The 15,181-nt window shown below is 38.4% G+C and overlaps 1 protein-coding gene across 2 annotated transcripts in view; it reads left to right on the top strand.

Moving 5' to 3' along the window:
• The window catches only part of HMMR (hyaluronan mediated motility receptor), a 40,712-nt gene extending 36,797 nt beyond the window's left edge, over positions 1–3,915 (top strand). For both annotated transcript variants that reach the window (XM_045502601.1, XM_045502594.1), the window contains exons 17-18: positions 2,417–2,579; positions 3,058–3,915. In XM_045502601.1, coding sequence (XP_045358557.1) covers positions 2,417–2,579; positions 3,058–3,077 — 183 coding nt within the window. In that variant the 3' untranslated portion in view covers positions 3,078–3,915. The remainder of the gene's footprint in view (positions 1–2,416; positions 2,580–3,057) is intronic.
• The last annotated feature ends 11,266 nt before the right edge of the window (positions 3,916–15,181 follow it).

Genomic DNA, 15,181 nt, shown 5'->3' with positions numbered 1-15,181 from the left:
TCAGGGTGAGAAAATTTCCTTCTATTCCTGGTTTTTTTAGTGTTTTTACCATGAAAGGGTATTAAATTTTGTCCAGCACCTTTTCTGCGTCTGTTGAGATGATCATGTGACTTTCATTCTGTTTATTTCTTAAATTAATTGATTTTTGGATATTAACCTTGCATTCTGATCAATTTTGCTTGGCCATGGTGCATAATTCCCTTTGTATTGCTGGTGCATAATTCCCTTTGTATTGCTGGATTCCTTTTGCTAATGCATGCTGAGGTTTTTTTCATCCATATTCCCAACAGATACTGGTCTACAGGTTTCATACAATATTTTTGGTATTATTTGGTTCTGGTATCAATGCTGACCTCATAAAATTAGTTGGGAAAGATTTTGTCTTTTCAATTTTTTGAAATAGTTTGTGAATTGGTATTAATTATTCATTGACTGTGCAATAGAATTCAGTAGTGAAGCCATCTGGATCTGAGCTTTTTGTGTGTGTGGGTAGTTTTTATTATCCAGTCTCTTCTTATGAGTCTATTCATACTGACTTTATTTTTGAGAGAGTTTCAGTAGTTTGTGTCTTTCTATGAAGTTCTCTGTTTCATTTAAGTTATCTGACTTATGGATATACAACGTAATCCTTTTTATTTTGGTAAGGTCAGTCACCATGTCCCTTCTTTCATTTCTGATTCTAGTAATTTGACTATTCACACTTTTTCTTTTTTTTTTTTTTTTTAGTTCTCTTAGTTCTGTGAACATATTTATAATGGCTACTTTGAAACCGTTTTTGAATAAATCCAGTATCTGGTTACTCTCACAGGCAGTTTTTGTTCCCTGCCTTTTTCCAATGTATAGGTCATGCTTTCCTGCCTTTTTTGTTGGAAAGTGGATATTTTAGATTATATGTTGTAGCACCTTTGGTTACAGCCCTTTCCTTCAAGGTGTGTTGTTATTTTCTTGTTGATTTGTTTAGTAATTGGCTGGGTTGTGCTAGTGAAGTCTGTTCCTCCTCCCCCACCCCCCACCCCCCCAGTAGTGTAGTGCCTCTGATACTGCTGCTCAGGGAGGTTCAGTCTGAAGTGTGCCCACGGTCACCCTGGGATGACACTGATTTTGGTAGAGCTGTCTCCTCCATTTGCCTCATCACACGTTAAACTGGATAACTAGTCACTTATTGCTCTTAACAGTGCCCTGGAGTATAAATTGCTCTTCAAACTAATCCAGTTGAATTCTGGCTCCTTTGTTGGAATTATGTCTGAGGTCATTCATTGATTGTGTGCTGACCCCAGAAGGACTTCCAGCTGTCTTATTCACCAGTTCTAAACCTACAGCTTTGCCTGTATTTTGAATCACCTCCCAGCTCCCTTGCGCCACCACCTTGACTGTTATTCACAGCACCCTCCAGCTTGAACTTCTCCAAATGCTGTTGCAAGTGAAGTCAGTTCCTTTGGGGAGAAATTAGGAACTATGTGTTTTATAGTCTACTTCTCTACCCCGGCTGCCCCAGATAAAATCTCTGAGACAGGGTTCTGGAGCTGAAGTAGGAGAAAATGACAAGCTTTTTCTCTGAATGAGACATCTGGCCTAGGAACTGAGTGCTTGACAGACGTGGGGGGGAGGGGCAAGGAGAGCACTCTCAGGTTCTCTCAGCTTGCCTTTCCTGGCATGGAATCATCACCTTATGAGCCAAGGCAGCAAAGGTGATCAGCATTTTCTGCACACAGCATTTTCCCAGCATTTTCTGCACACAGCACCTAAGGTAGAGCCCCTGTTGCACAGAAGAAAGGATCCTTCACCTCTCAACCACATTTGCTTGGGATGTGGCCTCAGCAACAGGAAAAGCCTCTGAGTGGGAGCTGGAGAAACAGAGGGCCCTGTCCTTGCCTGCAGCTGTCTATCCTACCTTGCTAAACTGGGAGTTGCGAGAGAGGGAGCAGACTTGGGTCAAATACCACAGACCCTTACCTTTTTTTTTTTTTTTTTTTACCATATTTTTGTAGATTTGGTTGAATAGATGTTTCTTCATTGGCTGTTTTGCCTTAGAACCATTTTTACAGGCTTTAAATGGTTGCCTTTTTTTTTTTTTTTTTAATAATTTTTAGTTTCATTAGGAAGCAGGTTACTGGAGCTTCTCTTGCTATCATGCCACAAGTTCATCTCAGCATTTAATTTGGAGATGAACTTTTATCGGAAACATAGCTTTGTATCTGTAGAGTGGCAAAAAGACTGAAATGTCTCATTATCCCCTTTGTCACACCTGTTCAGTGTCATTTTATAATTTGTAGTATTAAAGCCTGTATCTAGTAGTGATTTTTTGCCTTTTGGTTTGATACATGAGCACCTTGGGAAATTTGTCAGTAACACTGATAACACATTTCACCAACATGAGGTTTAGTAATTGTTTGTTGTCTATATTTCTCTTACATAGGAGGTGTCAAAACTCCGCTCTCAGCTTGCTAAGAAAAAACAAAGTGAAACAAAACTTCAGGAGGAATTGAATAAAGTTCTGGGTATCAAACACTTTGATCCTTCAAAGGCTTTTCTTCATGAAAGTAAAGAAAATTTTGCTCTCAAAACCCCATTGAAAGAAGGTAAGAAATGAATAAATGGATAAGTGTCATCTTCCTTTGAATTTGCTTTCACAGCATATCACAAATTGTCCATTTTTATGAACTGTGAAAAATTGTTGACAGTTTCTGATATAAAAAATTCATATTGGGGCATCTGGGTGGCTCAGTCGGTTAAGCGTTAAGACTTCAGCTCAGGTCATGATCTCACCATTTATGGGTTCGAGCCCTGCATTGGGCTCTGCGCTGACAGCTCAGAGGCTGGATGGAACCTGCTTCGGATTCTGTGTCTCTCTGTCTCTCTCTCTCTCTCTCTCTCTCTCTCTCTCAAAAATAAATAAATAAACTTTTTTTTTAATGGTGAATGAAAAAATATAATTATGGTACAAAATATTGCTTCACCTGCCTTACAGAAGGTGGAAATGCCTGTTTTTAGTTTATAATGGCTGATAGATTAGTTTTAACGTAGATTACTAACACCTCTTTTTAATAATTCTTCCAGGCAATACAAACTGCTGTTGAGCTCCTGTGGAGTTTCAAGAATGATGCAAGTAAACATCTAAAAGACCTGTTAAAGATGATTTCATTCTTACTATTTTTATTATTGTTATTGCTATTGTTGCTGTTACTATTATGTTTGTAATGAGTATTTTTAATGTATTTAATATTAACTTCCTATCCTTACGTATGTAAATGGAAGTTCAACATTTTTACCAATATGACTTCCGACTTTTTTTTTCTATTGTCTGTACCTCCCCTTGATGCTTACCTTTATCACCTCATTCTAAACCTCACTGGCCTTCCATCTTTACAACTCATCCCAGCAAATCAACGTTCCTTTAAAAATTACTCAGATTATTATTCCCCTACTCTGAAACCTTATTTGGTTTCAAGATTCAAATCCATAGGTTTTTTGTTGTGATACTGGAGGCCTTTCTAATCTGAGCCTCTTAAGCTAGGCTAAAACACGTTGGCCCGTTCCTGCCTCTCCGTTGATTGTCTAACAAGGTTCATTCTATCATACCCATCATCCATTTTTCCAGTTCAAATAAGAAATAAGTGTATGCCTAACTCCATAGTAATCTCTTTGTCTCCTACCAGGGTCACTAAGTTGGTCAACAATTTGTGGATTCCTAGACTCTATCTCAGTCCTACTAAATTAGAATCTGGTGTTTAGCTTGAAAATACGCATTTTTAACAAACTCTGCAGTCAATTCTTAGATTCAGTGACACTCTGAAAACCTATGCCCATAACCTCAACAGAATTTGTTATAGAGTGCTTGCCATCTGACTACTGGCTGTTTGGTTAATATTTTTGTAATATGAAATAAAATCACACATTAAGTCATTTACCCAATTATTCAACTTGTATTATATGAAGTTACATTAATGCTTCTATTTAAGGTGTATTTATTGTCTCTGCTCTCCCCTCTCTATCTTGTCCCCAGAATCATACTTGGTAGTATATTATGTAGACATGGTGAATCTTCATCTAAAATAACTGATGTACAAAGTTGGTATGATATTATAAGCCACAGTTCTGAAGAAATATAGAAATTATAAAAAAAATGTACTTCAAATATAAAGACAAAAATAAGTGAAAATTAAAGCAATGTTAAAACATACCATACTGAGACATGACATTAGCAAGATGGCAGAATAGAACCCTTGGACCTGCCTTCTCCCCACAGACATACTGATTCAGCAATAATACATAGACAAATTCCCCTTGTGAGAAATCCAGAAACTAGTTGAGAGTGCCAAGAATATAAGTAGAGAAAGGATAATATCTTCAACAAATATATCTAAGTGCAAAAGAACGAACCATATATAAAAATCATCTCAAAAACCTTAAAGTATAAAACAGCTAGAAGAAATGTAATAGGAAATCTTCATGACATTGGTCTTAGTGCTGATTTCTCATACCAAAAGTCACAGGCAACAAAAGCAAAGTGGATAAGTGGGACTACATCCAACTAAATTTTCTGCATGACAAATGAAACAACAAAGTGAACCTATAGAATTCAAGAAAATATTGCAAACTGTACATCAAAGGGGTTAATTTTCAAGAGATGTAAGAAATTACACAAATAATAATATAATGTAAAAATTGCTAAAGAAATTGAATAGTTATTTCTCCAAAGAAGACATACAAGTGTTCAACAGCCATAGGAAGAGATGCTCAGAATCACTAGTCATCACAAAGAGACAATATTTCACACCTGTTAGGATGGTTATTATCAAAAAAAAAAAAGTAAATATTAGGATATGGAAGCATTAGGACCCTTGTTTTTTGTGGTTTATTTATTTATTTAAATTCAAGTTAGTTAACATACAGTGTAGTATTGGTTTCAGGAGTAGAACCCAGTGATTAGAACAATTGTACAGTTGTGGTGAGAAGGTAAAATAGTGTAGCCACTATGGAAAATAGTATAGAGGTTCCTCAAAAAATTTAAAATAGACCTACCATGTGATTCAGCAACCCCACTTCTGAATATTTATCCAAAAGAATTGAAATGAGAATCACAAGAAGGTGTTTGCACTTCTGTGTCCATTGCAGTATTATTCACGTTAGCCAATCTATGGAAACAACCTAAACGTCCACTGACAGATGAATGGATAAAGGAAATACATACAATGGAATATTATTTGGCCTTTAAAAAAGAAAGAAACCCTGCCTTACTGCTATAAAAAATTAACACAAAATTAGTGGCTTTAAAGAACACAAATTTATTATATAACAATTCTGGAGGTCAGACGTCTACAATAAGTGTTATGGAGCCAAAAAATAGATGTTGGTGGGGCTGTGTCCCTTCTGAAGCCTCTAGGGACAAATCTATTTTCGTGTCTTTTCTAACTTCTAGTGGCTGCCTGCATTCCTGGGCCCATATCTCCTTCCTCCATCTTCAAAGCATCACTCCAACTCCTGCTTCAATTGTCACATCTTTCTTACTCTGACCTTCCTGCTTCCATCTAAGGACCTTTTGATTATATTGGACCCACAGAGTTGATCAAGTATAATCTTCCCATCTCAAAGTCTCTAATAATATCTGGAAAGTTCCTTTTGTCATATAAAGTAATATTCATAGGTTCCAGAGATTACTATGTGGACATCATTGAAAGAACCATTGTTTTGTTTACCAGTCATCAAAGATGATACAGTATTTCCAAGGTGTTCTTGGACACTTGATCTTGGAATCCAGCCATCTTTTGTTGATTCCCTTCCTTCAAGCCAACTGCCCCAGGTGATGTGGAACAGCAGTGAATGGCCTGGGCTGATCCCTACCCAAATTACAGATTCATGGGCAAAATAAATACCCAAATTATAGATTTGTGGGCAAAATAAATAACAGCAATTAGGATGATAATTTATCCTAAAATTCTTACCAGACCACCTTCTGTTTAATTCACTTTACTATTTATGTTAGGTGTAACGGTCCATTACTCTATCTTTTTGTGTATTTCCTCCCACATTCCTGTTAAAATTCAACACTGCACAAATTCAGTTGTCTGCATCTTATGCTTTTGTACCCAGACTGTTGAACAGTACTAAATAAAATCCTCTAATATTAAAGATAGTGACCATGTCCCACTTTCCAACCTTAAGTAGGCTCTTGATGTCACCAAATAATTCTGTGTTTTTCTTTCCTTTTTTTTCTTTTTTTTTTTTTTTTAGGTAGGCTCCACACCAAACATGAGGCTCAAACTAATGACCCTGAGACTAAAATTCACATGCTCTGCATACTGAGCCAACCAGGCACCCCTCTTTCCCATTTTTAATTTTCCTCAAACCTCAGACTTCAGCATCTCCCTCTTAGCCACTGATAGCTATTTCTACTTAAAGAAAATAGAAATAATCGATGGTGGAATTTCCTCAAAATGTAGGTTATTCAATAAATAGTTTCAGGATGACTGGCTTTCCATATAGAGGAAAGAAGTGGTATATTTCACCTCACTTTCAAACCAAAAATAAAATATAGATTAAATTTAAAAATCTAATCATAGTACAAGATAATGTGTCTTTATAATTTCAAAATGGAGAAATTTTGTAAAGACTATGAAGCCCCAAAATACAGCTGTGATTTCATAAAAAGTAAAAGAATCTGGATGAAGAAAAGCTCCATAATCAAATGACAAACACATATGATAGGCAAAGCAGAATTTCTTTTGATTAGAGAGTTCTATAAATGAATAAGGATAACACTAAAAGTCCAAAAGTTGGCAAGATCTATGTAGACAGAACCTAGAAGAAATGTGAATGTTCTTTAATTTTGAAAAGATAATCTTACTTATTATCCAAGAAATGTAAAGTAAAATGAAATGCCGATACTTCCATATCAGATTAACAATGATCAAAAAATATGATGATAGGGGTACCTGGGTGGCTCAGTCAGTTAAGCATCTGACTCTTGATTTCAGTTCAGGTCGTGATCTCATGGTTTATGGCTCAAGCCCCACGTTGGGGTCTGGCTGACAGTGGAGAGCCTGCTTGAGATTCTCTCCCCCTCTCTGTCCCACTCCACTCATGCACTCTCTCTCTCTCTCTCTCTCTCAAAAATAAACTTTTTTAAAAACTGATTAAAAAAAACTATGATGATACACTATAGATACATTACTAAAAATCAACTGGACAGTATCTGTTAAAGTAAAAAAAACATGTGCTCTTTGACCCAGAAATTTTCTCCCAGGACTTTGTCTTTCAGATATCTATACAAAGCCTTCAGTATAAGAATATTCCCTGTAAAATTGTTTGGTAGCAAAAGGCAATACAGTCCCTAATGAGCTAAGGGGTTAACTAAGATCTTACTTTGCAAAGTACTTAGTGACCTAGTGGAGTCTGTAAGCCCATCCAAGTCAGGTCAGGAGGTAAGCACGACCCAGGACCTGAAGAAATGGGTAGGGGTGAGTCAGATAAAGAAGGATCATAGATACGAGGATTCACTGGAAATGTAACACCAAATGGGAAAGTACAAGAGTTTGGCACATTTGAGAAACAACATTCAATATCACCAGTAGAAAAATGGCAAGAAGTTAAACTGCAAGGATAAGTAGATCTGACTGCGCAAATCACAAGGAGAAAACACATAAGAAATTTGATCTTTGGGATGCCTAGTTAGCTCAGTCAGTAAAGCATCCGACTCTTGATCTCAGGGTCATGAGTTCAAGCCCCATATTGAACTTTAACCTATGGACAATGGTGAGCTATTAAAGGGCATCAGATATGTTTTTGAATGTCACTCTGCTGCGTGGAAAATTAATTCTATGGGAATAGACCAGAAGTCAGATCATTTATCTAGTAATAGTTACTGGTACCTAGTATGTGTTAGATACTATTTGCTTTAGGAAAAGAAGAAAAAGGGGTGCCTGGGTGGCTCATCGGTTAAGTGTCCCACTTCGGCTCCGGTCATGATCTCATGGTTCATGGGTTCAATCCCCACATCAGGCTCTGAGCTGACAGCTAGGAGCCTGGAGCCTGCTTCGGATTCTGTGTCTCCCTCTGTCTCTGCTCCTCCTCAGCTCATGCTCTGTCTCTCTCTCTCTCTCTGTGTCTCTCTCTCTCTGTCTCTCTCAGAAACAAATAAACATTTAAAAAAAAATTTTTTTTTAAAGAAGAAAAAAAGATAATAATCTAAATAAAAGCAGAAGATGGCCCATAGCCTGGTTTGGACAATGGATGAGTGACCTTGGTATTCCCTGAGATAAAGAACTTGGGTGAAAGAGCCCATTTGCCAAGTGAAGTAAACACATTTGGTTTGGAACATACTGAGTTTGAGGTGGAGATATCAGGTAGAATCTTGTATATACAGGTCCTCAGGAGAAGGCTCTGGACAACACATACACATCTGGGAATGGTGAGTGTGCAGATCGTAACATCCTTATTGACCAGTCATGTAACAACTACCAAGGTTGGGGCGCCTGGGTGGCTCAGTTGGTTAAGCATCCACCTTCAGCTCAGGTCACGATCTCATGGTTTGTGAGTTCAAGCCCTGTGTTGGGCTCTGTGCTGACAGCTCAGCTTTGGAGCCTGCTTTAGATTCTCTGTCTCTTCTCTCTGCCCCTCCCCAACTTGTGCTCGCTCGCTTTCTCTTTCTCTCTCAAAAAAAAAAAAAAAAACACCAAGGTTTTTTTGTAATAATCACGATTCCAGAGACTACAGAAATGTATGAAGACAGTTCCTATCTTCACAGAGCTTTCAATCTAGCGAGAAAGAATCACACTTATGCGCATATAGTTACAAACTGATTTCATTATGCTAAAGAAAAAGTAGCACAGCTTTAATAATAAGATAGAGGTACAGAAGGTAATAAATGACTCTAACAGTGGATTCTATCAAGGACTACATGAGTGAGAGGCCAGTGACATTACCTTTCCGTACTGTTGCCAAAAATCATCATCATCATCATCATCATCATCATCACCATCCCAGCCCCAGATCTCCCCAAAGAGAAGTGTATCTAGGGAAGAGTGTTCAGACCTTTCAGAAATCAGCTGTGAAATGAATGGATTACATTTCTGAGGGAGTGCCAGGCTAGGAGGTACTGAAGGTGTGGATGTGGTATCTGTAGAAGGAAAGGGCTGAACTTTGGACTGTTTTAATCCTTTAGGCTTTTGCTTCAAGGGTTTTGGCATGCTGCCTCCCAGGAATATGCAGGATCTGGTCTGTGTCTGCTGAGGCTGACAGGTGAAAATTTGAGTGATCAGAAAACTGGGCTTGGGAATTGAGCACCATGTGTACTTCAGCTCAGGCCCTGTATATCCACATTAGCCCTTAACCTTAAATACCAGTTCATGCTCACACTACTGACAAGAAAGCATCGTCCACAGTTTGGGATGCCCTGCCTCCTTTCTCATCATCCCTGGCACCGTCCCTCCAGATCCTCTCTTTTTGCTGTTATTCGTGATTTCTATGGAAATACCCCCTGAAAATAGGGTGGGGGTCCAAAAAGTGATGGCAATGTAAAACAGAAGGCCCCAGAACCTAGAGACATGAAGACATCCACTCTCTTTACAAAAGTTTTTGTTGAGACTCCTGGTCTAACTCATTCAATATTCGTCTATCTTTTTCAATGTTTTATGTATGTATTTATTTTTGAGAGAGAGAGAGTTTGGGAGAGGGGCAGAGAGAGAAGGAAACACGGATCCAAAGCAGGCTCTGTTCTTACAGCAGAGTTAATGCTGAGCTCAAACTCACGAACCCTGAGATCAGGGTCCTGAGCCAGAAGTCAGACGCTCAACGTCTTAGCCCCCCAGGTGTCCCCAATATTCCTTTAAATTAGGAGTCACCTGTTGGGGCGCCTGGGTGGCGCAGTCGGTTAAGCGTCCGACTTCAGCCAGGTCACGATCTCGCGGTCCGGGAGTTCGAGCCCCGCGTCGGGCTCTGGGCTGATGGCTCAGAGCCTGGAGCCTGTTTCCGATTCTGTGTCTCCCTCTCTCTCTGCCCCTCCCCCGTTCATGCTCTGTCTCTCTCTGTCCCAAAAATAAATAAACGTTGAAAAAAATAAATAAATAAATAAATAAATAAATAAATAAATTAGGAGTCACCTGAGCCTTAATCTCCAATCAAATTTTTGTCAACTAGATTTTCTGGAGACTATCATGACAGAGAGGCTCCAATACCCTCCCTTCCCATCTCAGTCACAATGTTTACCTCTTCTCCCTGAGTCAGGAAAAAGGACTGAGCCTCTCTTACCCCCATCCACTTCATAATCCTCATTAGCTGTACATTCAAGAGAATAACAACAGCAGGGCAAATATTTGCTATTTTGTGTATTTTCACTTAAACCATCCTAATTCTGGCTCTATGGATGCTGCAAGGTGGGTAGGAGAAAATTAAGAGAGTGCTACGAGAAATAAAATTTTTAAAAAATTTCAAAGATTAAGATTTCAAAATCTTATCTTACTACACAATACTTTAAAGCTCATATTCAGAGAGATGACCAAAAGAAGAGAAATAAATGTAAAATCTTTGAAAAACAGTAAGTTGTGCTTATTGACGAGCACAAGCTAGAGATTTTTTTTTTTTTGAGTATTTTTTAAATTTATTTTTGAGAGAGAGAGACAGAGTGCAAGCAGGGGAGGGGCAGAGAGAGAAGGAGATGCAGACTCTGAAGCAGGCTCCAGGCTCTGAGCTGTCAGCACAGAGCCCAATGCAGGGCTCAAAGTCAGGAACCATGAAATCTTGACCTGAGTGGAAGTTGAACACTTAACTGACTGAGCCACCCAGGCGCCCCAGGCTAGAGATATTTAAAGCCACCTGTGAAAAAGGTACGTAGTAAGTTCTTTCTGCATTGTCTTTCTCATTCTAACCCACTGTAGTTTCGTTTCTGTCCCCAGTCCTCTGCAAAACTACTGGCAATTTCTCCAGTGAATTCTTGAAATGCTCTGTTTTCCAGAGAGCCAATGCCATGTATTTGGTTTTCCTTTCACCTAACTGCTGCTTTTCTCACTCCTTTACTGCACCATCTTGTACCTGACTTGTAATTATTGGAGGGAGTAAGGAGTTGAACCTGGACTCTCTTCTCTTCTTTATCAACATTCTGTCCCTAGACAATCTCATTAAGTCTTATGGACTTTGCCACCTCCATATACTCATTGACTTAGCTGAGTAACATCAATGGAGGCAATTAGATGAAAGTTGTTAGGTTACAGGATACTTACAGGTTCGAAAGTGGGACCCCCAAGATTAGTTATTAATTGTAAATGGTGAAAGAATGTGCCACCAGGGGCACCTGGCTGGCTTAGTCGGTGGAGTGTGTGACTCTTGATCTTGGGGTCATGAGTTTAAGCCCCACATCGGGTGTAGAGATTACTAACAATAAATAAATAAATAAATAAATAAATAAATAAATAAATAAACAAACTAAAAAAATATATATATATATACCAAATATATATACACTCTACCAAATGGTAAGACACCACTAATATTGGGATGACTTTTTGTCAGGTGCCTCCTAATATGATACAATATGCGTACGCAGCACTATAATCTAATCAAGTCTCCAAAGGAAAAAAATCACTCTACAGAAAATACAAGGTTAGTGAAGTATTATATGAATGCTTGAAGAAAATCATCAGGTAACTGGGTATCGTCTCTTCAAAAAGCCAATGTGATGGGCAGGGAGAGGGGCGGGGTAGGGGGCAGGAAACAGTGGGGAGTATGACTGTTCACGCAAAAACCTGCACACAAATGTTTGCAGCAGCTTTATTCATATTTGCCAAAACTTGGAAACTACCTAGATGAAGGTATAAATACATTGTGGTACATCCAGACAATGGAATATTAATCAGGGCTAAAAAGAATGAGCCACATAGCCATAAAAAGCCATGGGGAAAACAAATCCATATTAGTAAGAGAAGCCAACCTGGAAAGACTATCTACTGTACAATTCTAACTATGTGACATTCTGGAAAAGACAAAACTATGGAGACAAAAAGATCAATGGTTGCCAGGAGCCGACTGGGGGAGGAAAGGGATGAATAGGTGGAACCCGGAGGATTTTTAGGGCAGTGAAAATGCCCTGTATGGTACCACAAAGATAGATATGTTTAAATCCACAGAATGTACCACACCAAGAGTCAACTGATGTAAACTGTGACTTTGGGTGATTGCAAAGTGTCAGTGTAGGTTCATTCACTATAACAAATGTACCACTCTTGTGGGGGATGTGATTAATGAGGGACACTGCAACTGTGAGGTACAAGGGGCTGGCAGGGGGCATAGGGGAATTTCTGTACCTTCCGCTCATTTTTCCTATGAACCTAAAACCACTCTAAAAACAGTCTTAAGGAAAAAAAAAAAAAAAAAGGAGATGAATAAAGCAAACAAAATGTGAAAATGTGCAGACCTTGGTGGTATGTTGGTTTTTGTTTTTTTTTTTTAAGGTATAAAATACATTCTTGGAACAATTAGAGAAATTACAATGTAGATGATAATATGGAATTGTGAATCTTCCTAAGTGTGACAATGGTATTGTAGTCATATGATAGACTGACCTTATTTTTAGAAAATGAATGCTGATGTTTTTAATAAGACTAAAATGTCATGACATAGAAAGAGTAAAATGTCATGATGTCTACAACTTATTTTGAAGTGTTTCAGAAAAACAAATTTAATTTCAAATATATATAGAGAAAGCAAGTATAGCAAAATAAACAATTGTAGAGCTTAGGTAGAAAGTATAAGGCTGTTTGTTCATTAAACTCTTCTCTAAATTTTTCTGTAAGTTTGAAAATTTTTATAATTAAAAAGTTTTTAAAATCCTCCTACATTTGGGGCGCCTGGGTGGCTCAGTCGGTTAAGCGTCCGACTTCAGCTCAGGTCACGATCTCATGGTCCGTGAGTTCCAGCCCCGCGTCAGGCTCTGGGCTGATTGCTCAGAGCCTGGAGCTTGCTTCCGATTCTGTGTCTCCCTCTCTCTCTGCCCCTCCCCCGTTCATGCTCTGTCTCTCTCTGTCTCAAAAATAAATTTAAAAAAGTTAAAAAAAAAAAATTTAAAATCCTCCTACATTAGATGACACAAAGACCCGCTCCCCCCCCAAAAAAAATCTGCATTAGCTAAAAACTTATGTACAATTTTCTTTCATTTTGAGGCTTCTCCTCAAAGTTCTGACTCATGTATCCCTCCTTCCTCTTCACCCCCAGCTGACGGTATTACCACACACTTAACTGAAAACTGAAACAGATGGGCAGGACTTCCTCATCTTTCCTCTTTTAAATTTCCCAACTGAATATATGTGTCCTCAGATTCTCTTGCCTTTATTCCTTGCAGTACCTTGTATTATTGTTCAAAATACGGTAATTCCAGGGGCAGGATTATACTTCTCCACTCCATTGATGGCAGACTAAACCACAAGACTTGCAGTGTCTCCTTTCAGGAGAATTCTACATCCCTGTCTCCATAAATATGAATTGGACAACAACCTTATTTTCAAACAAGGTCACATTCTGAGGTGCTGTGGATTAGAACTTCAACATGTCATTCTGGGAGGCACAACTTAACCCATAATACCTCCTATCAATTAATTGATCACACTCCTTGTTATACAAACATACTCTAATAGTAGACCTTTTAAAACTAAGCAAAAAACAGGGCAAAACAAAACTCACAGTCTTTCTTGGATGTTAAATCCGCCCCCACTCCCATGCCTTTACTCCTTCCCAGTGTTTGGAAGAGTTTTCTACAATATTGAGCTCATCTTTATTTTCCATTCCTTTCTCTCATCCTTTGGTTGAACTTTTGTACCCCTCCTCCACTAACCTGTGAAATTCAGTGGCCACTTCCAAGAATTTGGCAATGTTCCCTGGAGAGTGGTGGTGGTTTCACAGCTCTGGATATACTGAAAACCATTGAATTCTACACTTTATTTTTTTTTTAAGTTTATTTTATTTTGAGAGAGACAGAGAATGTGAGCGGGGGAGGGGCAGAGAGAGAGGGAGTGAGAAAGAATCCCAAGCAGTCTCCTCACTGTAGGCACAGAACACAATTCCGGGCTTAAACTCACCAACCCTGAGGTCATGACCTGAGCCAAAATCAAGAGTGAGACACTTAACCCACTGAGCCACTCAGGCACCCTGAATTCTACACTTTAAAAGGTTGACTTTTAAGGTTTTTTCTTTTCCCCCTGACTTTCAAGCTTCCTTATATAGCATAGCAATTAGCTCTTGATTTCTCATGCATCATATATATTTTCTCCCAGTTTGTCTTTTGACTTGGATAATTATCACTATTATTGTTGCTATTGTTGTTATGCAGATATTTACCAAAATCTATATAGTCTACTTTGTTGATATTTTCACTGTTGGTTTCTGAATTTTATGATATGCTCATGAAAGACTTCCTCCCACCAAGATTATTATATACATTTTCCTTTAGTAATTTTTCCCCACATTTTAAACTTTTTTAATATGTTAATATGTTTAATATGTTTAATTTATTTTAATGGGGCACCTAGGTGGCTCAGTCAGTTGAGACTCAGCAACCAACTCTTGATTTCAGTTCATGAGATTGAGCCCCTGTCATGCTGTGCATTGATGGCACGGAGCCTGCTTGGGATTCTCTCCCTCTCTCTCTGGCCCTCCCCCACTCTCATTCTCTCTCAAAATAAATAAATAAACATTTATGAAACCCTTAAAAATAACTTATTTTAGTACAAGTGAGGTAGGAAACCAGGAAACAACTATGTTGTTTTAATGATTAAATTCTAATTTATCTTTATTCCCTAATAAATCCCCATATGCATATTTGAGTCTATGAGTTAATTGGTATAAAAAGTATCTTTCTCACAAACCTCAGGGTTAAGAGGAAGATCGGATTTGGAGGACAAGATGATGAATTAATATTAAATTTACTTTTAATTTCTTGGACCTGTGAGTTTGATATACCAGAGGAACATACAGGTAAGATACCTTTTAGGCATCTGGAAATGGGAAAACATAGCTTAGTACAGAGTCATTCATGTAGGTATTAGAGTCACAGAGATGGGAACATCTGAGATAATGGAATCAAAGGGTATTTTAAAAGTAGAGAGGAGGGGCGCCTGGGTGGCTCAGCCAGTTAAGCTTCTCTTGATTTTGGCTCAGGTCATATCTCACAGTCATGAGATAGATCCCTGGGTTGGACTCT

Source organism: Leopardus geoffroyi, chromosome A1, assembly GCF_018350155.1.
Source record: "Leopardus geoffroyi isolate Oge1 chromosome A1, O.geoffroyi_Oge1_pat1.0, whole genome shotgun sequence".
Classification (NCBI taxonomy): Eukaryota; Metazoa; Chordata; class Mammalia; order Carnivora; family Felidae; genus Leopardus; species Leopardus geoffroyi.
Note: the sequence above shows the minus strand (reverse complement) of the source record. Positions and strands in the feature narration are given on the sequence as shown.